Below are 24052 nucleotides of genomic sequence, written 5' to 3'. Positions count from 1 at the left end.
ATAGTCACCCACACAAACAATGTAGGAAGAATAAAAACTAAACTGGTCCTTGGCATGGTCTGGACTTCCCGTAGTTTACGATAAACTGCTTGCTCTTTGAGGTGTTGAGCTGTAGGAGGCTCCTCTGGCTCACCAGATTTCTGTTCTCATCTTCTCTGCCATTCCTAATACATGATGCCTGTGTCATCTGCAAATTTCTGACCATGACACATCACTGAGCAGAAGTCTGAAGTGTATAAGGTGGAGAGAAGAGGGGCCAGCACCGTGACCCGAGGTGCACCAGTGCTGCTGAGTGTAAGACTTGATGTCCTTCAGCCTGATGTGGTCTTTCTGTGAGACGGCTGCCGATCCAGGTAGCCTCTCCTCCACGTGTCCTATAGTGCCACCTACAGGCACTGCTTCACCTACCGCTGATAACTGACCTGTCATTTATTCTGAAGGTCACCTTCTTCCTGTTGAGGACACCCTTCACCACCTGTGTTATCCGGGTTTTTATTAGAAAAACATGCTGTCTTGACAGAGGAGACCTCATCCACACAGATATTCATGTAGTCAGTCAGACAGATCCCTTCGTTGTCCTTATCACGTGGATCCAGCAGCACATCCCAGTCAGCAGATTCAAAGCAGTCTCTCTGTATTTCCCGATACAGTGTGGTGAAGCAGAGGGGTGTACTGTGGCTAAACAACGTTATGGTCTGACTTTCAGAGTGGGGGTAGAGGTGTGACTCTGTATGCATCCCTTACATTAGCATACAGTAGATCAGTTGTCCTGTTATTCCTAGTGGACAGTTCACAAACTGGTGGAAGCAGGCAAAGTGGAGTCCAGTGAGACGTGATTAAAATCCCTACAGATAAAGTGCCTCTGAGTCCTGTCTGCAGTCACAGGCAGCGTCTGCATCATGAATTATTCAACCTTGAATGTGTGTGGATTGTTTTGGACTACATTTTGAAAAAAGCAAGCTGAGTCTAAATAATTAAGGTTGAGTCTGTCATTGTTAGCATCGACATGTTAATATCAATCAGCAGAACTGTTTTATAGTCGCTGTGTGGGACGCTCGAGGGCACTCACCCACAAATAGGAAAGTGAATGGATGCAAGCGCCGTGAGGCGACTGTTGTTGTGATTTGGCGCAATATAAATAAAATTGAATTGAAAAAATGCATATAGAGTGATGATTTAATTGGTTATTTAAGCGTATTAAAAGGGCTTATATAACTTAATATATAATCCTGGAATCCCTTGTGGGGCTATATCGTCCTCCTGGGGGGGATCGTGTGATCTCGAGGGCTGTGATTGGGAGAAACAGCCTCCACAGTCTAAACTAACGTGTTTTATCTTTGGACTCCTTTAAAGGAAACAAGTTACACTTTTTACAAAATCGAAGTAATTAACTTTCATCCATTGCTGAGAAAAGAACATAATGAGAGTACGACTGCATTATAAACACTTCTCATTGCTCATATTTGTTTTTGTTACTACTGTGTGCATACTGGCAGCACTTCACTCATCGAACATTGCTTTGTAGTTGATGTCTCGTGGCCATTCCCCCTCTGGCTTCCACCACTCCTCCTCCTGACTGTGAATGCCTGAGCCCAGCCCCTCCTCAGCCTGAGGAGCTGCTTCTACTCACTCAAGCACCACAGCAAAGGCACACAGGAATCATGACTCCGCTGTGGAGGGCAGCCTCTGTGCAAGCTCCTCCAACAACAGACACCTTTCCCACAGCTGATCTTCAAGGCAGAATCCATCACGAAGAATCTCTGAGGACCTTTTCTTTCATCTTTCCTCTCTGAAACATTTAAGTTTTCTGAAATTCAAATTTTGCTACGACAAGATGAGTGTGAAAAAAAAGGCTGCACTTGTCATCAGCTGGCAGAAGTCATTTTCCATCATGGGCCCTTGGAGGAAAGGTAAAGTCTCCTTTTTTCCTCTCATAAAGTCCTGAAGCCTTAGAAATGTCGTTGTTCACACACTGATGTCCTTTTGTTTCTCAGCTGTTCTTGAATCTTGAGCAGCAGATGTGTGAATTATTGTTCTATAAAATTAAAAGCTGATGTCAGTTTCCGTGTTTTTGTTTGTGGTACTTGTGCAACTACTAGCAAGCTTCCAGTTTGTAACCATTTAATCATCAGTTAAAGGACAGCCACTAATTGCATCAACACAAAGACAGCACCAAGAATGGGAGAGACTGATAGAAGCAGTTCTGGCTTGAGAGCTCCTGCACATTCTTGTCTTATCTTAATGGTTTTTGATAAGACGGGGCCCCGCTGACTTTGATAAAGACTAGAAGACCGAGTAGCACGGATGGATGGCACCGTGGTCAGGAAACATAACAGGGACCCCAGCTGTGCCTCCTGTTTCAGTATGAGCTCAGTGTAGGAGGCAGATACAAAGTAACATATGCTACTAGCTTGATTTCCTGCCCTCACAGCAGATAAACTGCAGTGGAATTCCTGTTGTGAAACTTTGTTATGCAAATATTCTTTTTATTACTCGAGTCTAACTGTAATAATAAGACAACACATTTAGAAATGTTCTATTGAAAACAACATTGCTTTAGACAATAAGAAAGCGCTGTGACTGGGGACGCTGTTTTAGGTCCCGATCAATGAGCTGGAAGCACTGAAGGGCTCGATGCTTGACTTTGTTATCTGCTCTGTGTACGTAAAATATAAAGGCAATGTCAGTTTCCTTGTTTTTGTTTGTGATGCTTTAGTCGGTTGAACAACTCCAGGAAAAAACTGCTTATTTGTCATAATTTATTCAGAATAAACCGTTTCATCAAGATTTAATGACTAAAGACAATCACCAGTTTTCATGAAATTGATCGAGATCCAGACAAGAATTTGATGACTTCTCCACGTCCCTAACAGGAAGCATGAAATTAGACCTGATGGATGTGTCGTAGACAAAAAGACACTGATAATATTCCTCTAAGCCCAGAAGACCAGCCTTCCTAAAACAACAAAAGATGCTTGGCTGCTCCACCTAAGCCTCTTCTTCTGCAGCTCCAGGTGATAAGTGGTCAGTTCAACCACCCACAGTGACCCTGACAAACACACACCACAGCAGGGCTGTAAAAATAGCAGGCCTGTCGCAGCCTGTTTATGACCTCGTGTTGTCAGAGGCCAACTAAACCAACAGCTAAGCCCAAAGGCTTTCCATATGTTTGTGTTGTTTTAAAAAAATCTCTGCATTAAGAGACAGCCAGAGGGCACAAACCAGAAGGTTTAGTCAACATCTATACGAAAAGTAAAACTGGAAAACCACCTTTTATAAGAGCGTGTGCAGTTTGAAGGTGATTTCATGGGGAGAAAAAAAGAAAGTAACTTCAGGATGTATGATGATCGTCTTTGGAGCCACATTCACAGTTTGTATTTCTTCCATTTATGATACTTTTGCTTAACGGCACGTTGCACACATACAGTATACTTTTGTCATGTTTTTTCTATTTAGAAATAAATATTATCTTCATTTTAAAAATCATTTTTACTGGAAACTTTAAGTACCATATAAACAAAATCACAGTTTAGCGTCCTCACCTGGTTACTGACATCACACATGACAGAAACAGCTGAGGTTATTATCATATCATCATTATTACAGGTTGAAAAATGTCCAGCAGACAAAAAAACACATGATGTCACCAGAGCTGCTTAAAATGATTTCCAGATAACTGCTCACATTAAACATTTGTATTATTATTATTACAGTTTGGGTTTAAAAAAACAGATTAAACACAAACTGCAGAAGTTTATTTGTTATCGTAATGAAACAAATGATTCTGAGATGCCAAAGTTTTTGTTATTTTTCATTTTGCAAACATGTCCATAAGAGCACCATCACCCAACTGTTGCTTTTGCATTTCTGTTCTTAGATGGAACAACTGATTAGATCCTTTAACAATAATCATTAAACCATACTCACAATTCAACATTAACTAAGGTCTTGATGCCACTTGGGTGCACTTGAATCCAGTGACTACATTTTATCATCAAACAGTGCGTGAGGGTCCGGAGACAGGATGTTTCTAGTTCCCTCTGCCTCCGAGGCGGCTCAGAGCTTTGTTATTAAGGTGTGAACGTTTAGGCATCAGGAGAAGGCAACAGGCCTGCTTCCTCTACTTTAACAGCATTAGTCCTCAACTCAGACTTTTTAAGTACTCGCTTGATTGAAAACTCAGTGGAATGTGAATAAACATGATGGAAACAGCTGAAGGATGTCTTCAGACAGAGACGAGCTTCAGAATGAATTTGGGTGGGGGCAGCGTTGGTGGACTGTCTGTAATAATATGTTGCTGGGTTTAGAAAGCACAGACACTACAGAGACTGCTGTAAATTACAGGATAAAATAGCTGTTTGTGTTGTTTGGCCAGCATGAGGACAGCTGGATCACGGCGACACCTGTCCAGCTGACTATTACTGCACAGAGAGCACTTTAGGGATGGATGGCGATTGGATCACAATGGCCAGAAGTCTGTTCACATGGCTGACGTGGCTTTAGTGTGTAATTACACTCGCCCATTTTTGTGTGCGGGCTGTTCACATGAACAGACGTCCGCTGCACAGGATTATTGAGACAAGCTGCTGTACAGAGTTTAATCGCTCTGATGGTTTCGTCTTTTCTGCTACTTGTTTATGGAAATAAATTCTCAGGCTCTTCTGTCACTGAAAACCAGAGATGGGCAGATTACAGTAACGCGTTACTGTAATCTGATTACTTTTTTCAAGTAGCGAGTAAAGTAAGGGATTACTATTGCAAAAACGGTAATTAGATTACCGTTACTTTCCCGTAGCAACGCTGCGTTACTGCGTTACTAAAACCGTGATTTTTTTGCGAGAATGTCTCATGACAGTGACGTAAGCGAGTGCGACGTTCGTGACAACAGCTGTGTGCAGATCAACAATGGATCATATATCGAGTGCAGAGAGAGTATGAGCGTGCAGCGTTTAAAGCGTGGAAGTACTGACCTTACTTTGAGTTTGATTCCATAAAAAGTGACAAAAACATTAGTGTCCGTTGTGCGTGGGAAGAAAACTTCTTTTTACAGCGAAAAAAAACCCCTAAACTTCCGAGCAAGCTCCGAGTAGCTACGACGTAATGGGAAACTCACAGAGAAACTCGTGGATTCTTCCACTGACCGCTGCACACCTGCACCAGGGTAAACCTCCGCCTACCCCACTCCTGCTTTACAGGTGAAAATAGAGCAACAGGACCGCTAGTCTTTGACTTTATTTATTTTCTGCTGTGTTTTACTTGCATCTATTTGAAAGACTGAGTGTAAACACACAAATATTTTATTTTATGTGCTGGAATGTGCAGAAAATAGGTTTAAATATTAAACTAATTTCTTCTAGTCAGAGAATGTTGCAGATAATTAAATTTTTGCTTGATGCATAAAGTTAAAAGATTAAAACTAATAAAACAAGTTTTAAAAAGAGACTTTTCCATCTGATTACATTTTGTATGATGATTATGCAGAAAAAGTAGAATTGGGCTGAAAGATCTATCACTTTATCACCTACTCAGGTTGTAAATCATGTTTTTAAAAAGTAACTAAGTAATTAATTACCTTTGAATATAAGTAATCAGTAAAGTAACAGGATTACATTTTGGGGGAAGTAATCAGTAATTAGTAACTTGACCAACACTGCTGAAAACACATCAGCTGCTATTTGGCGTTGACAAGTAAACTCTGCAAAGGAGTTACAGCTGATAACAAAGCAGCCAGATGGACACATGTGGACCAGGAGAAGCATCAGTGCTGGCTGACTCTGGGTTAATGCAATTAAATGAACTGAAGGGAAACTTGTGAGTGGTCAGAGAGTGGGGGAAAGAGACAAAAGAGTAGCAGGATACTATTCATATAATAACTGATAACTCAGATATGATTATTATAACCTTGTGTTATACCTAGTGTAGCTTTCTAAATGTAATGTTCTCTTCATTTTGTCCTGATAGTCTCATCTGTATTTCCTCGAGTAGTCATCATGTGCTCAAAGTAACAATCTTTAAAGCAAGTATAGTGCTGTCTCTCAGGCTACATATAATTTAGCTCTAACAGCAGTGTGAGCTCAACTCTGTATGCTGTGTATTTAAAACCATCAACAGTAGCCAGGATGTGTTAAAATAGGATTTGGCATGAACCCTAAGATCAGGTGTAGCCGTGCACCGTGTGGAAAAGAACTACAAGTCACATAATCACTCGTTTTGTGAGCTGCAGGCTGTGATCAGCTGACATGTGGATTCAGGGCTCCAGCTGAATTTAGCAAGATATAAGCAGCTGTTACAAACACTGTGAGGCTGATTTGTAATGCCAGTAACAAAGGTCGAATTAAACGAATTAATCGAATCAAAAATCATCAAATTAAATAAATTTACAGTATAAATAAGAATAATTGATGTAAGCTGTCATTGACTGTCCACCATAAAGAATCACAGGGAGTCATTAAACTTAACCAGTGCTGCAAATTCACCATTTTAACAGTTTTAGATGCTCACTGCTGATATTTATGTCAACTTTGAAACCTCTTGTGAAAGACGTGCTGAACCTTACTGACTCTTTTAATCGTGTTCAGTCAGTCGGCGCTCCCTCCCATGAGCGTGGACGTACTTATCAGTCTTATCTCGTGCTCTGTAATTATGTGATGTTCAAATTTGCAGTTTAAACATTTCTGATCACATGTCTGTTATAATTCAAATTTCTGCGCCGTGTCCACCAGTTAAACCTCTTTTATGTGTGCGTGACCCCTGCATCATCACTGCTGGACATTCTTCTGCTGTTAATCAGAATATTGGGCCCCTCCCTTGGACAATCGCTCCCTTAAGCCGTGAGCTCATCATCTGCTCACTTTGCTCAGTGCTGCTTCTTCAAATGCTCTTGAATTTTGCTTCTTTTAAAACCAACTGTGTAAAACCTAAAACGTATCCCTGGACTCTCAGAAGGATTTGTAGAAAAGCAGAAAGTCTTGGATGTGTTCTGGTTTCCAAATGTTACATAGAACTGAAACTGTGCTTTTAAAAGTTTGTAATGATCGTTTATTAGTTGCTGACAGACCTGAGCTCGCTCTGCATTGTGGTGTTCTAGTGTTTACACTGGACAGCTGTGTGGGTAATAAAGGAGCTGCCCTTGAACAGCAGTTTTGTGGCTCCTCCTCTGACATCCTGTTTTTATTACTTGTGTCTCATTCATCTTTCAGTTCAGGCCGCCACCGTTTACAGTTACAATGTCCCTTCTTTCTTATTGAAACCACACAGAGGGAAGCTGATTCTCACAAACACACACTGCTTTCACATGTTTTCTTCTGTGCTTAGACAACAAAGACTTCTACTTTCATTCATATTGTTTTACGTTTATAGTTTCGTCAAAATTCCCGTGCAAGGACCGCCTCCTCCACTCAGAGAGGATGAAAGCAAACTGTTTTTAATTTTGCATTTGCTTTGACAAGATATCCACCTTTGTTTTCTGGAAATATATTCGACCAAAATGCCCCAAAGCCGTCAACATGTTGACGTTACACCCGTGACGTTACGCAGTCCTCCCTGTGACCAGCTGTAGCAGAAGCTGTAATTTGTGAGTCTCTTTGTTTCAAAATGCCATCCCAGGCACAGATCTACAGCAAGAACTCTGTCCTCATATCATCCTCATCATAAAGGTGGTGACAAGTACTGCTGTACAGATGTACACATATACACATATCACCCCTCCCAAAGTTATCAAGGTCTCATTTGTGGTAGTTTCCTCCACAGAATCTCCTTTACAACATTTAAACATAATGATAGAAAGCAAGCTGAAGACACACAAGGTACCTGCATGTTACCGTGTATATGACAAGAAGAAAGCTACAACCAGTGTTGGGGAGTAACTGAATACATGTACCGCCGTTACGTATTTAAAATACAAAATATGAGTAACTGTATTCCGTTACAGTTACCGTTTAAAAAGGTGGTATTTAGAATACAGTTACTTTGTTGAAATAAATGGATTACACGGCGGTACTTCCCTGTTTCATATTGTGGCGGGTCAGGACTGTTTGGGTTTTGTTTGACAGCTACGTTCTGTTGTTCCAGGCGGCAGCGTTACGGTTGCCATGGTTACAGGGTGACGCTCTCTCTCTGCGTGTTTCCTGGGTGAGAGAGCGCCTGTTGTTGTTGTTGTGCTAAGCTAACAGGCAGAATGCTACAGGTATAGCTCTAAAGAATGTAGCATCATGGGCAGTGTAGTCCGTGCTGCAGGGAGAATGGACTGCCATACACGTTATGTGTCTGTGAGCGAGGGAGGGAGAAAAAGGAAAAGTACGAGCTGTCATCGAGCAGAAACGGGAGCTGGAAGCATGTAAATATAATAATAACCACTGCAGCCAAGAAGAGAGCCTGACGAGCCCAGTTGTAAGTAAGCTATTAAGACTCGACTGTACACCGTGTTCGTGTTTTCCTCTGAAACAATAAGTTCTGTTGGAGCAGCCTTTCAACGCCTCTCTCTGTCTCTGCTAGCAAAGTTGACCCAGACAACAAAGTAAAGCTAGTTTTCAGCTACGAGCCCGACACAGAACCCACCGTATTAGCCAGAGGTCCCTTTACTACGGTTCGGAGCCGCGGACCTTCAGTAACAGTAATAAATCACAGCAATAGTACATTCATGTAGTTGTAAACAGCATGATAATATATTAAGTAATCCAAAGTATTCAGAATACGTTACTCTCATTGAGTAACGTAACGGAATACGTTACAGAATACATTTTGGGGCATGTAATCTGTAATCTGTAATGGAATACATTTTAAAAGTAACCTTCCCAACACTGGTTACAACTTTGTAGGAAGTAAGATTCTTGGCCCTGGAGTTCAACCAGGAAACTGTTCCCAAAATTTTTAACCGTGATGACAAACATTCTTCAACCGAATAACTTTTTACTCAAAGACGTGTTCGCTGGATTCAAACCGTTTCAAACAGCTCATGGTTAGGACAGTCAACACAGCATTGAAGGACTTCCTAAAATATGAAAAATGACAATTGATACAGATTTCTTTTTCTATTTAACAGGTAAAGGAGGCAGTAAAAACACATTACTGGACAGCGAGGTTGTCCTGACAAAAATGAAGCTTTTTATTGACCAGGACAACTCACACCCCGAGCTGAATCCTCAGCTCGATGAAAAGCCTGGGCAGCCTCAGATCAAGCCTGGCTCCAAATATCTATCTGCCATTTTGTCAGATACTCATCTCTCAAACTTGTTCAAGTGTGAATCAGAGGACTCTGGAGTGGAGCTTCCCAGTGGAGCGCATTCACCATCCACCCCAACAGGATCTGAGCAGAGCTTTGTGGTGCACAGTCGAGAGTCTTCCTGTGACTCCTCCAACTCTGAGCCCACCATCCTCTCTGAGAGCACTGAGAAAAACCAGGCAAACGACTCAGCGGATAACAGTTTAAATACAACAGTGGATACACAGGACAGTTTGTTAATTCATTCAAATACACTCGTTTCTTCGGCTATAACAGTAGAGTTGCACATAGGTGAGGATGTGAACCACTGCAGGGTTTCAGGTCCTGAACAAAGCGAGGATGCTGAAGAGTCCAGGGCTGTGACAGGAAGGAGCAGCTCAGAGGACACGAGGCTCGGAGAGCAATCCTTAATACAAAGCTGTGATGACATGACAAGCAAAGTCTTTGAACCCGAGCCTATTAAAAGGAGTATCACCAGTGACAGCCTGGAAGAGTACATGGATGAATGCTGCAGATTAAGTAAGGTAAGAAAAAAGCACCACTGAACATCAGCTGATCCTTCCTCACACTTTACAAGGGTGCAAACGGAGCAGACTAATGTACGCCCGATGTTTCTCGATGAAAGCAACCTTTATATGTGACATACACAATCATACAGAGTAGTGAAATGCTTGTGTCCGAGCTGCAGACACAACCGTGCCATTCCAGGGCTTGTTTTTTGTTAGCATGGGAGGTCAAACAAGGACCCTTACTGGATGGGAATTGAACTTGCGACTCCCAATCCAAAGGTGTGTCTTTCCACTATCCAGCTGCCAGGACTGGATCGCCCTGGCAGCTGAGCTGGCATGAGCTGGCATGTCGGAATTTCCTAAATCAAATCTTCAGTAGAGATGTGCGGATCAATCCAAATATCGATAGTATCGATACCAACACTAGTATTGGTATTGGATCGATACATTGCTTTTATCCTTCAAGGTCAGTGTGTAGCTGCTGAACTGTGTTAATTATTTCTTTGGGAAAAATAAACCTCCAACATGCACTATGAAAAATGTCCAAAGCTCGTTGTGTGCTAAAAGACAGAAACACAGTTTCTGTTTAAAATGTTTCACAATTTGCTCGTTGAGAATTCGGCTCATTGATCATGGCACACTACTCTCCCCCATGTAGCCTGAGTGAACCACTGCAGGGTTTCAGGTCCTGAACAAAGCGAGGATGCTGAAGAGTCCAGGGCTGTAGTTTTAAACTACTGTCTTTTAAAAGACAGTACTTTTAAACAGTACTGTCGATGCCTGAGTAACATCGACAGTACTGGCCCTGTATTTACTTGGTACTGGATTGATACCAAAATGTGTCGTGTGGCACAGCGCTGCTGTGAAGGAGGGAAAGTGTGAATGTTGAAGGTTTTTGTTGGAGCGTCCAGGTAAGTATCTACATGTTAAATGACAACATGTGTGTGTTCAAATAGCATCGACACACAGCTTCAGCTTTTTTATTTCTATATGATAATTCTTCATAATTAAACTATAAGAACAAGCAGTCTGATGTCCTGCAATCATTATGAAGCTATAATCTGAAATACAATAACACATTAAGTGCACAAAGTATCGGTATCGGATCAGAAAGGAAATCAGTGGTGTGGCACATCACTAATCTTCAGGCATAACACATACAGTACTGCCCAAAGATTTTACAGCGTAATGTCTTATTGAAACCGAGTCACTGAACAGCTACAGTTAGTGCATCAGTTCATATAGTATCCAATCAAGCAAGGGCGATCGTGGCTCAAGAGTTGGGAGTTCGCCTTGTAATCGGAAGGTTGCCGGTTCGAGCCCCGGCTTGGACAGTCTCGGTCGTTGTGTCCTTGGGCAAGACACTTCACCGCCACTGGTGGTGGTCAGAGGGCCCAGTGGCGCCAGTGTCCGGCAGCCTCGCCTCTGTCAGTGCGCCCCAGGGTGGCTGTGGCTGCAATGTAGCTGCCATCACCAGTGTGTGAATGGGTGGATGACTGGATATGTAAAGTGCTATATAAATACAGGCCATTTACCATTCTGCTAAAGACTATGTTTCAGTTTAGTTCTGTTCTGTTTTTATTTAAATGGCTGTTACCAAATAGAATTTCCTACAGCCAGCAGTGATGACACGTGCTGGATGTGTCCAAGGTCTAGTTTGTACCAAAGCTACACTTGTTACATTCGCCTGTATGTTGTGCTGACTGTTACCATTTTACACAGATTAAAAACGACTCAAAATACTCTATAAAGAAGTTTTACATGTTCATACTGCATTAACCTTTGATATCAGTATCATCATTTATATTTTTGTGTGAGTGGGATATTACTATTAATGTCACAAATAAAATAAGCATTTATATGAACATTTGGTGTTAACATAATATGAATGCTATATATATAACCTCATGGTTGCTACAGTTCATTGGCCTGCACCTTCATGTAGGCATGTACGTATAATTGGTTCAAACTGGTGATAATATTGCTGACAGCACTAATTCATAACAATAGCCATATCAAGCCACTTTGTATTGCAAGATAAAGATGCTGCAATATTAGAGAGAAAACTCCATCGATCATTTCCAGTGGTAGAAAGAAGGATTAACCTTTGAAGAGGAAAAGTCCTCCAGCAGAATCAGGTCCGTCGTCTGACACAACGGACCCTGACTGTGGGGGACGAGAAGATAAGAAGTGTATATTATGTGGTTATGTGTGATAGACAAAACCTAAAAGACGACACTGGTGATGACTCACTGAAGCCATTGGTGCACATGCATCAACCTGCGTGCAGCCTCTTGTAGTCATTCCTAGTATTTGTTTAATATTCTTGGATTTTTTTTATCCTACTCTTACCCATTAACTTTTGCCAACAAACTGGCCAACTGTCTTTTTCTTTGGGACAATGGGCCATGGAGCAACAACTTCATGCCAGTCACACTGTTTGCGTTAGAGATCAGCTGATTGCCCTGAAGCTGACTGGTCTGCTGGTTTGAACACAGTGATTGCAGCTGATACCTGGATCGAAACACACCAAGCATGCAGAGATGGACAGAAGAAGAGGAAAAAGACAGAGTGCAGTGAAACAGCAGAGAGTTTTGGAGAAACAGAGTCGTAAATTTCACCTCTATCTAATGTCACTGGCAAATACAATCCGGTTGTTAAGTGATGACGTGACGAATCCTACTTCCAGGCCTAAAGTAGTCTGCGTTTAATATGGCTTTTGTGTTGTTAACATGTTTAATGTTTTGTATTTTCTTCTATTTAATCTCAAAAAGCTCCTAAAACAGTCAGTGATCACTGTTGACCTCCCTCGGCTTTTATTACCGCTAATCATTTATTTAAGCTCAGTTTTTAAAACCTTAGGATGTAACTACAGCCCAGCCCATGCAGCAGTATATGAATGACTAACCTCGTATTGTGGATGGATTATCTCAGTTGTTCTCCTGGCTGAAGTTTGGTCCTTTTACAGCATCCTGCCATGTGATTACATTTGTTCCTGACCACCGAGAACACTCACGTTAACTTTTATCAAGTGGAAAAAAAGTTAGCTTGTTTATATTATGCTAACATAGCTGTGCCGCTAGCGGTCACGTAGCACATCATTATATACCAGCTAGCCAAACTTCAGTAACCCTACAAACGTCACTGCTGTTTAGTTTTCTGTCTTCATTCATGTTGGAAGTGATAACAGAGCTGTACGTTTGAATTTGTTTCCAAAACCCCGCAGTCAGGACATGCTATATTGTATTTAGATAGAAGCTAGCGAGCTAACTTCCTGCTAACTTCTAACTCCGTTAAATGTCATAAATTCTGTTTTCATGGATGCCTGGAGGTTAAACTCAATTGTTACACCTGGTAAAGCAGAACGCTGATCATTTTATTAAAGATGAAAGACTTAAGACAGTTTTTCAACTCTCAGTAATGCCGTAGTGATCATATGGACCTGCAGCGGAGTTTAGGCCCAGACACGGCTAGTGACGTCAGACTTAACAACCGGATGGAGGACAGCACTGGCCCAAAGTCAAAGAAAGTAGCAAAAGTTTAATATGCTTCACAGAGAAATTGTTGCACCAGTATATTTCAGACAGCTACATTTCCTTTGAGGGCTTTTATGCTATTCAGGCTGCCGGAGACTGCACTGCTAGCAGTAGGAGGAAAGCAAAGGAGACTTGCTACTCTTGTTAATAACCGCTTACGTAACCCTGCTCACATCAACATCAAAGAGCATATTTGTTGCCAAGATTTTGAACTGTATCCTTTTGGTACACCCCAAAAACTCTGTTTCCTTGATGTGGTCTCGCTTCTGTCCCACTGGAGACGGTCAGAAAATGACTACAGCAAGACAGCTCCTTAGAAAACAGAACCAGCTGTGCCACCAATCAGATTTGCATTACCACCACATATTTTAGATACAACGAGGGTTTCTACAGACAAAAACATCGATGTGCCATGTGCTCCCCAGTGTCACCCAGTACAGCATACCTCTACATGGACGAAGTGGAAAGTAAAGCTCCTGGCTCTTTCAAAGGGACAACACCTAGCCACTGGTACAGATAGGTGCAGGACACCTGGCTCAAAATCAAACCAAAGAAATAAAAGCCTTCACTGTTCACAACAACTCAGTGGAAGATGCAAAAGATAACAGTTTACCGGAAGCCCCCACACACAAACCAGTACCTCCTCTTTGACTCCCACTGACCTTTGGAACACAAACTTGGAGTAATCAGGACCTACACACATGTAAAGAAAGCTCCTAAAACATGTGGTTATCCCAAATGGGCCTTCATCAAATCAGTAAAGCTGCACAGAGAGAAGGTCAGATGCCAACTAGAAGGAAACAGAAGGACAAATGGAACAACATCCCTTATATAGGAGCAATTTTGAGATCTCTCCCCAGACGCCTCACCCTCTCACATCTTTCATCAAGTGATCTCAACAGGTAAGGCAAGCTCTCACGTTAGCTTCACCCAAAACCTCTGCTGATAGTGACCCATGCCTTTTTCACAGCTTGTGTTGGGATACATGATCTTGCTCAACAGCACTTTTAAGGGACAACTCCCACTAGGTTTTAAAAATGTGTGACTTTTCTAGTGTTTGTTTTTGACCAAACCAAAACAATTTGTATTTTCTGCTTTGTGGCGGAGTATTAACAAACACAGTGTCTGTACTCATTCAGAAGGATCTGCAGAATCATGTCTCATTCATGTTAAGCCAACTGTTATTATCTTGTCCACATTCATAATGAGAGGGCACAGCTGACTCACAGGGAAAGCATCAGACAGCTGTGGAAGCTGCAAAGTCATAATCACCGTCATGATATTCCTGGAATCATCAGACACAAGCCTGGGGCTGCCTTTTATTACCAGCAGCTGTCTGATGTTTTAGAAATAAACAAAAAATACTAAAACTAAAATGTTAAACATTAGTCTATAGTCCCTAAAAATAATTCTTTATAATTCATTAACATTCTTCATCTTGTGGCAGATGTGACATATTGGCATTAACGATGACAACAGCTGTCACAGTCCAGCTGATTTCGATTCTTGGGTCAAGATTAAGCTCCAAACCTTCCTTTGCAATAAAGTTTGCAGCTATGCTACTACTGGTTTTATCTGTGCAATCTTTGTGTCTCTCTTTCTGTTTCCTGTCTTCTCTTTGAGAGCCGGATGCCTCTCTGAGCCTGATTCTGGTCTCTTCACTTAAAGGAAATGCTGCTGCAATCGCTCATTGTGTCATTATTGGGATTATTTCTTTAGTTTATGTAAAGTGTACCTTATGATAATAAAGCATGTGAGATGACTGCCTTTGTCAACTAGTACTACATAGTATTTTTTTAACTGTCAGTATATAAACAGAATAATTATATGAAATAAATACAAGCAGATCAACAAAATAAAGAAAAACTGAGTAATTTTCTGGAGGTTGTGTAACAACAATTTCATATTTGTACACATGTGGATCCCTGTGTTTACAGCCGAAGCACCTCCAACTCTGTCCTGAGTAAACTGCAGCTGTTCTGCTGCATCCTTCAAAGGCATTTCTGGAGACACAGCTTTATTATTTCTGCCACATCAGTCAAACTTCGACACGAGAGCCTACGAGCTCACAGACCGAGTGCAGCGAGGCTTTTTTATGAAACTGCATGTCATGCAACACTTGTTCATCTGTGCTGGAGAACTGGAGATTTTTCTAGTGATACTGTCACTGACCACGAGCTCCTCTGTCATTGACCCTCGTTGCTTTCCAACCCCAGAGCTCGGCGGTCTGTGTGGACATATCAAATCGGTGTCAAATATCTCAAATTACTCACATATTTAGCTAAATAAAGGCTCTTTGATGGCTTTCTGGGGGCCCCTGTGAGGTAATGGCATTTGGCACTGGATTGTGGGGCCCAGCACGACTTCAAGCTGACAGGCAGTATTACATCTTCACTTGTCACCACAGCTAATAATGTAAATACTTCCCCTCTAAACGGGGACTCTGTAGTTCACAGTACAGGGACGTTGGCTTTTTTTTTTGCCTTAAACCTTGTGTCAGTTCACAAATATTTGCTTTGTGTCGACTTGGTTGGCTATTCTCTGACCCTCTGTTCCTCTGTGTGTTATTAAATACAAACTCCACGGATGCCTCCAGAACTGGAGACATTCCTGAGTGCATTGCTGTCATATTTTGAACAGTAATATGGTAGCTCTTATCTTTGACTGCATATCTGATGTGTTGTAATAATATCCAGTGCATACCTCACCAGCACTAGTGTGAAATGTAATTAGGAGAAGAATAGTGGATACTGGGTAACTGTAGTGCAGCCTTTAAATATGAACAATATTCCAAAGCTGAAATGGCTGAAGTGTTTGTTATAGCAGTGTAACAATAATGAAACACCTTCAGAGGGACATAACTGTGTATGGATTCATCAAAAGTCTAAAACTAACACAGAATTAAAAAATTCAGTCTGCAGTTCCTCCCCAGGAGCTTTGAAAGATATGCTGCAGAGAGGTGAGGCCAAAGCACTGTCTGTGTGTGCTCAAGAGACTGGTGTTGGCAGGAAAAGCAGAGTACGTGATGTTGTAGTGCCTTCCTCTCCATCATGGTGCTCAGCATACACATCTGGTGTCTCATTCCTTTCTAGTAGTGTCATGTTTGAGAAAGTATTCTGGGTGGAGCACAGATAATGGAAATCTTACAAATGAGGACCAGAGAAGATTTCAATTTCCATGGAAATGTTTGAAGTTATTTTTCTTAATAAATTCATAAAAAGAAAAAAAGAAAATCATCACTGAAGAAGAAACACCCAGTGCATCATGGGAATCCCCCGGCAGCCTACGTCTATTGCAGCATAACTAAGGGAGGATTCCAGCCCTAACTATATGCTTTAGCAAAAAGGAAAGTTTGAAGCCTGATCTTGAAAGTAGAGATAGTGTCTGTCTCCCGAATCCAAACTGGAAGCTGGTTCCACAGAAGAGGGGCCTGAAAACTGAAGGCTCTGCCTCCCATTCTACTTTTAAATACTCTAGGAACAGTGTTGGGGAGTAACGGAATACATGTACCGCCGTTACGTATTTAAAATACAAAATATGAGTAACTGTATTCCGTTACAGTTACCGTTTAAAAAGGTGGTATTTAGAATACAGTTACTTTGTTGAAATAAATGGATTACACGGCGGTACTTCCCTGTTTCATATTGTGGCGGGTCAGGACTGTTTGGGTTTGTTTGACAGCTACGTTCTGTTGTTCCAGGCGGCAGCGTTACGGTTGCCATGGTTACAGGGTGACGCTCTCTCTCTGCGTGTTTCCTGGGTGAGAGAGCGCCTGTTGTTGTTGTTGTGCTAAGCTAATAGGCAGAATGCTACAGGTATAGCTCTAAAGAATGTAGCATCATGGGCAGTGTAGTCCGTGCTGCAGGGAGAATGGACTGCCATACACGTTATGTGTCTGTGAGCGAGGGAGGGAGAAAAAGGAAAAGTACAAGCTGTCATCGAGCAGAAACGGGAGCTGGAAGCATGTAAATATAATAATAACCACTGCAGCCAAGAAGAGAGCCTGACGAGCCCAGTTGTAAGTAAGCTATTAAGACTCGACTGTACACCGTGTTCGTGTTTTCCTCCAAAACAATAAGTTCTGTTGGAGCAGCCTTTCAACGCCTCTCTCTGTCTCTGCTAGCAAAGTTGACCCAGACAACAAAGTAAAGCTAGTTTTCAGCTACGAGCCGACACAGAACCCACCGTATTAGCCAGAGGTCCCTTTACTACGGTTCGGAGCCGCGGACCTTCAGTAACAGTAATAAATCACAGCAATAGTACATTCATGTAGTTGTAAACAGCATGATAATATATTAAGTAATCCAAAGTATTCAGAATACGTTACTCTCATTGAGTAACGTAACGGAATACGTTACAGAATACATTTTGGGGCATGTAATCTGTAATCTGTAATGGAATACATTTTAAAAGTAACCTTCCCAACACTGTCTAGGAACAACAAGTAGGCCTGCAGAGCGAGAGCGAAGTGCTCTAATAGGGTGATATGGTACTACAAGGTCATTAAGATAAGATGGGGCCTGATTATTTAAGACCTTGTATGTGAGGAGCAGGATTTTGAATTCTGGATTTAACAGGAAGCCAAAACAGGAGAAATATGCTCTCTCTTTCTAGTCCCTGTCAGGACTCTTGCTGCAGCATTTTGGATTAACTGAAGGCTTTTCAGGGAGTTTTTAGGACTTCCTGATAATAATGAATTGCAGTCGTCCAGCCTGGAAGTAATAAATGCATGAACTAGTTTTTCATCATCACTCTAAGACAGGATATTTCTAATTTTAGAGATGTTGCACAAATGGAAGAACGCAGTCTTACATATTTGTTTAATATGTGCGTTTAAGGTCAAAAATGACTCCAAGGTTCCTCACAGTGTTACTGGAGGCCAAGGTAATGCCATCCAGAGTAAGAATCTGCTTAGATACCATATTTCTAAGCTTTTCAGCGCCGAGTACAATGACCTCAGTTTTATCTGAATTAAGAAGCAGAAAGTTAGTGGCCATCCAGGTCTTTATGTCTTTAAGACATTCCTGCAGTTTAAGTCATTGGTGTGTGTTATCTGGCTTCATGGACAGATAGAGCTGGGTGTTATCTGCTTTGAATGTTTAGAGATCAGCTGTGATGTGAAAATGTGTGTTACACATTTGAAAGATGTTGCCAAAAGGAAGCATGTGTAATATAAACAGAACTGGTCCTAGCGTTTATCATTCAATGATGGCAAAATGCCCTTTGCACACGGTAGAGCCTTGATAGCATGTTATAGCATATAAAATATGATATAGTCTACAGGTGAGACATCAGATAGATGAAGGGCTCCAGTCCTGTGTGTCACTCCTTATCATAGTGACCAGTGCCATTGTTTCTACTTTCAGACCTCCCTTTTACATGATCCCGACAGTAAAAAGAAGATGACAGTATTATACCACAGATCTGCCAAAGTATAAAACTGTCAGCTCAGGAAGGCTCCATTTATGTTTCTCCTAACTCTAGTTTGGATTGTGGGATTCCTGATCTGAGCTTCCAATGTTCATTTTATTTAGTTTTCCAAACTTGCAGTAGTTCTTTTATCAGACATGTAGTATATTTACATCCTTGGTAATCCAGTCTTGGCATACTTTCCACGTGAGACTCACGCGATCAGTGGAGTCTGAAACAGAGGAAGTGCATCACTGTGTGTGTGTTTGTTTTTAAATGGGGAAATCCCATTAAGTCTTCCCAGCTGTGGATTGCTCAGCGGTCTGAGCAGGGCCATAGATAAGATCAGTGCCAGCCCTGATAATGTTTACTGTCCCATCAAGAACAACCCCCAACCCCAATTACTGACTTCCCCTGAGGAAGTGAGAGCATCTCCTGGACTGAACACCATCCTTATCTTAATCAGCCACCATAAAATGAGCAAACCTGGCTCAGTCAAATATTCATACTGCTGGAATTAATGTTCTTCATTGTGTTTTAATCATCGCTCCATGGTCATGTTTAGAGTTTAGTCCCATACAGCATGAAGAACCTCCTTTGTCAGTAATAACTTGAAGTGATTTTATCAATCTTTCACACCATTTGTGGCTCATTCGTCTTTACTTTGTTGCTTTGGTTCATTGAGGTTTGCAGGAATTCATTTATGAACAACTCTCTTAATCATCTGAGTCAGGCTGAGGTCTGAACTTTGACCCTTCAGTCCTTTTATTTTTCAGTCATTATGTCAAAGATTTGCTGCTGTGATCAGATAAATGTCCTCTGGAATATTTTGGTATACAGAGGAGTTTGTGATCAATCAGTCATGATAAGGTCCTGTGACAGGAAGCAAGATGAATGAGGTGCTGATGTGCTATGGCCACATGCTGTGTGTTAGGGCCAACTGTGGATAATGAAGCCATTTGATTTGCTCAGATGCTGGTTTTTAAAGTTAGACTGTCGTGTTCTTTTAAGAGAGAAGAGACTTTCTCCAACAAGCCTTCAAAACAAACCGTACTTGTTCAGTCTCGCTCTGCTAGCATGGTCTGATCTCGGGGCAGATGTGTCGGGACGTCCTGGGAAGATTGTGGATTTGCATTGACACACAAGCAACCTGCCAAGACTTCTGCTGTGAGGTGGCCTCGTGCTGAAAATCAAATGATCGAGTACGTTTGATTTGGATGGGTTTTGCTGGTGCAGGGGATAAACGTGTTGCTTCACAGCAAAATGTTTCATGATTCAAATCTGAAGCACATCAGTGTGGAGTTTGGATGCTTTCCTTGTGCCTGTGTCAGTATCTCCACCCACAGTCCAAACATATAAATGACAGGTGAACTGCTAATTGAAAATTTGCCATTGATGTTAAGAAAATAAAGTATTTCAAGTGTGTACATTAAAATATAAATGTTTAGCTATAATGCAGTTTGTAGCCTAAAGCATTTTGAATGTTCAGCAAGACTAGCAAAGTGTCCCAGTACATCAGCACCACCTGGTGACCCCCTGCACCTCGCTCATCTGTTTAAACCGGCTGCCCTCAGGTCGGTGCTGACAGGAGGAGAGTGGACACACCTGAGAACACAGCTAAACAGAATCAAACTGATGAGACAGGAGAAGCAAAACTGAACATTATACACACGAAACAGGAGGCGATCAAAATAAAATGTAAACTTGACAAAACTGGGAACCCCATGGAGGCAGAACACAGAGAGATGAGACCAGTGTTGCCAACTTAGCGACTTTGTCACTATATTTAGTGAGTTTTCAGACTTTTTTTCTTAAAAAAGTCGCTAAAAAAAGAAGTGAAAGCGCATATCGCTTTTACTCTCAACAAGCAGCGGGTGCTGTAACGCAGTCAGTTCTTTTACTCTTATGCTGTTTTGTGGATCACAAGGTTTAAAACTACTTATAAACACACACACACAAAGTAACTCCACCAGAGTGCCTATTTCGGGTCACTTTTGCCGGTCCAAGCCCGGATAAAGGAGCAGGGTTGGAATTGTGACATTAAAAAAACAATAATTGCTAAAAGAAATTTAATTTGTAGTTCTAAATAAACTCTAAATGCATTTAGGACGTTTTTTTACTCACTTTATGTCTCGTCCACGATGTTATTTCTTTCTCCAACAACGTAGGTTACAATTACATTAGCATGACAAATTATGCAAATTAGGTGATGACGTCATTTAGCGACTTCTAGCGACTTTCAGGACAGCCAATAGCGATATTCCTTATTGAGGAGTTGGCAACACTGGATGAGACAGACACAGGACACGAGATACGACTGGTGAGACTGTAAACAGAGGCGAGGACGCTGAAGAAAAAGCATGGTGACAGGACAGACTGGACAAAAAGGGGAAATAACAAATAAAACAAAGCCAAAAAATCAGGAACTATAAATAACAAACTCAGAGGTGCTACAAAATAACAGACACAGGAACTAAAACATAAATGAACTTAAAAAGTGCAGAAAAAAACTGAAAATACTTGATCACAGATCCAGGACCGTGACACTATCCATCTGTTCTCTAAACTGGAACATTAGGAGGCAAAAACAGGATTTGCAACCAGGACACTGTGCACAGTCATTTTCAACGTTAATGTAGAAATTGATTTTTTAACTTGAATATTAAGACATTATTAATGTATTTACTGCAATTGTGCAAAATTCTAAATACAGTCTCAATACAATAGTTTCATGGTGATCTGTAAAGCATTTCTCCATCAGAGGAAATGAGTGATGTCAGTCCTTTAACCTTGTTTCCACCACAGCCACTGTGGACCAGCAGTGTCAGCTGCATGGGAAACTCGCCCTGAGCTCACATCCTGCTTTTGTTGGTACACTTACAGGAATGTTTGTGGTTGGATCAATATTTGCTCAAAGTTTCCTCTTATTAAAATATGGATTTTACCACATAAACCAACAATTTGAATATGCCTTTGCAAAGAGATGCTAGCATCTTGTGAGCGAGGGTAATTGTCTGCCTCCTGTCAGGAACTGAGGGTGTGACCTTTCCTATGCATTTAAGCAGCAGTTTTACACAAAGGTTGGGAAACAGACTTGGAAACCCTTGATGAGACATTTTGTCTGAACTGTATTGCAGTAAGGCAGCACGGTGGCACGGTGGTTAGCACTGTTGCTGCACAGCAAGAAGGTCCTGAGTTCAATTCCACCATCAGGCCGGGTCTTTCTGTGTTTGCATGTTCTCCCCGTGTTTGCGTGGGTTCCCTCCAGGTACTCCGGCTTCCTCCCACCATCCAAAGACATGCAGTTTGTGGGGATAGGTTAATTGGATAATCTAAATTGTCACTAGGTATGAATGTGAGTGCGAATGGTTGTCTATCTCTGTGTGTTGGCCCTGCGACAGACTGGCGACCTGTCCAGGGTGTACCCCGCCTCTTGCCCTATGACAGCTGGAATAGGCTCCAGTGCCCCCCGCGACCCTGAAAAGGATAAGCGGAAGTGAATGAATGGATGGATGTATTGCAGCAACTAAACTCCGGCTGTAAGGAAGCTTCAGTTTTTCCATATTTTAAATAAATGCGCAGAAATGTTGATGAGCTGGCAACTGAGCATGGGATCTTGAAAGCCTGGAAGTTGAAATGAAACAAACAATCAGCTTTGGTGTTTGTGTAACAGGGGAGATGGTGAGAATGAAACTGTGAGAGTCAAAATGAGGTATCCTACGAAAGGCGATACGTCAGGAGAAGAGCAGCCTTTAGTGAAGAGGCAGCTTCACTGCAGACACGGAGAGATGCATTTGCACTTTCTGACACTAAATGTATACAAACTTTAGGGGACAGCTGGCGTATAGAGCAACAGAGAGAACGACACTGAGGCAGTTTTTCCAGAGGGAGCATTTCATACACAGCTGTTGAAGGCTATGCATTAAAACATCAGACTGTAGCTCAGGTGGTAGAGCACCAACTAATCAGAAGGGTGGTGTTCAATCCCAGCCTGCATGCCAGTTTTTAGACTAGTTTAAAAACGAGCGGACTGCTTTTATACCTGAATGTTAATCTAACTGCAAAACAGAATTTGGAAATCTACTTGATACCAAAACATGTCACTTTTTTTGAATGCGTCAGTGATATCAACTCTTAACACATATGCACTGACAGTGTTGGGAAGGTTACACGGTGTACAGTCGAGTCTTAATAGCTTACTTACAACTGGGCTCGTCAGGCTCTCTTCTTGGCTGCAGTGGTTATTATTATATTTACATGCTTCCAGCTCCCGTTTTTGCTCGATGACAGCTCGTACTTTTCCTTTTTCTCCCTCCCTCGCTCACAGACACATAACGTGTATGGCAGTCCATTCTCCCTGCAGCACGGACTACACTGCCCATGATGCTACATTCTTTAGAGCTATACCTGTAGCATTCTGCCTGTTAGCTTAGCACAACAACAACAGGCGCTCTCTCACCCAGGAAACACGCAGAGAGAGAGCGTCACCCTGTAACCATGGCAACCGTAACGCTGCCGCCTGGAACAACAGAACGTAGCTGTCAAACAAAACCCAAACAGTCCTGACCCGCCACAATATGAAACAGGGAAGTACCGCCGTGTAATCCATTTATTTCAACAAAGTAACTGTATTCTAAATACCACCTTTTTAAACGGTAACTGTAACGGAATACAGTTACTCATATTTTGTATTTTAAATACGTAACGGCGGTACATGTATTCTGTTACTCCCCAACACTGGTGCCTTGATCATCCTAATGGCAGAGTGAAGCTAGAATGGTTTGATAACAACATCATGGAACTGGACCCGAATCAGAAACATCCTTATCAGCCTTGTTCTTACACAAACTGTTCCCGTGGTTTCTGAAATCTCTCAATGTGACGTGTTAAGCTTGGTGGGAGCTCAGAATTGTTACACTAGTAAAACCAGGTGAGAAAAGCAACCTGCAGGTCCAGCAGCACTGGTTATCACTCTCCTCACAGACACTTCAACCTAGTGTTTCGACCCCCTACTGCCAAGTTTAATTAATGTGTAGAAGGAGCAAGCGCACACTAACAGTCACAGCAGGTGGGCAACAAAACAATTAGACTAAAGTAATGATGTCAGTGTTGAGTTTGACACTATCTGCTCTGGTTTAATGATTTGAGACACTGGTAACCAAAACATTTCCATCATAATCATAACAAAAGCACTTTTCTTGCATAAACTAAACTAAATGATAAGCCTGTGTTTTAGTCTGCAGTGGAAGCTCACTATCTGTGCTGACATTCTTCATTAATAAAACTGAATAATGTACAAATAAACCCAGCCAGTAATTATGATTATTATACTACAGCACTCCTGGAGAAAAAACAGAAACATTGTTTAGGATAATAAT

At 41.7% G+C, this 24052-nt stretch overlaps 1 protein-coding gene and 1 long non-coding RNA gene across 2 annotated transcripts in view; both read left to right on the top strand.

Annotated features, from left to right (window-relative positions):
• Positions 1–1599: 1599 nt before the first annotated feature.
• The window catches only part of LOC146504810 (uncharacterized), a 39722-nt gene continuing 17269 nt past the window's right edge, over positions 1600–24052 (top strand). Inside the window, exons 1-2 of the mRNA XM_085182178.1 lie at positions 1600–1910; positions 9041–9744. Coding sequence (XP_085038304.1) covers positions 1835–1910; positions 9041–9744 — 780 coding nt within the window. The 5' untranslated portion in view covers positions 1600–1834. The remainder of the gene's footprint in view (positions 1911–9040; positions 9745–24052) is intronic.
• Positions 9761–23814, top strand: LOC146504811 (uncharacterized). Its single transcript, XR_014877480.1, has 2 exons — positions 9761–20430; positions 20978–23814. It is a non-coding gene; the product is annotated as an uncharacterized LOC146504811 (long non-coding RNA).

The sequence above is a fragment of the Neolamprologus multifasciatus genome, chromosome 13, assembly GCF_963576455.1.
Source record: "Neolamprologus multifasciatus chromosome 13, fNeoMul1.2, whole genome shotgun sequence".
In the NCBI taxonomy this organism is placed as follows: Eukaryota; Metazoa; Chordata; class Actinopteri; order Cichliformes; family Cichlidae; genus Neolamprologus; species Neolamprologus multifasciatus.
The sequence above is the reverse complement of the archived record's forward strand: the minus strand, read 5'-3'. Positions and strand labels throughout refer to the sequence as shown.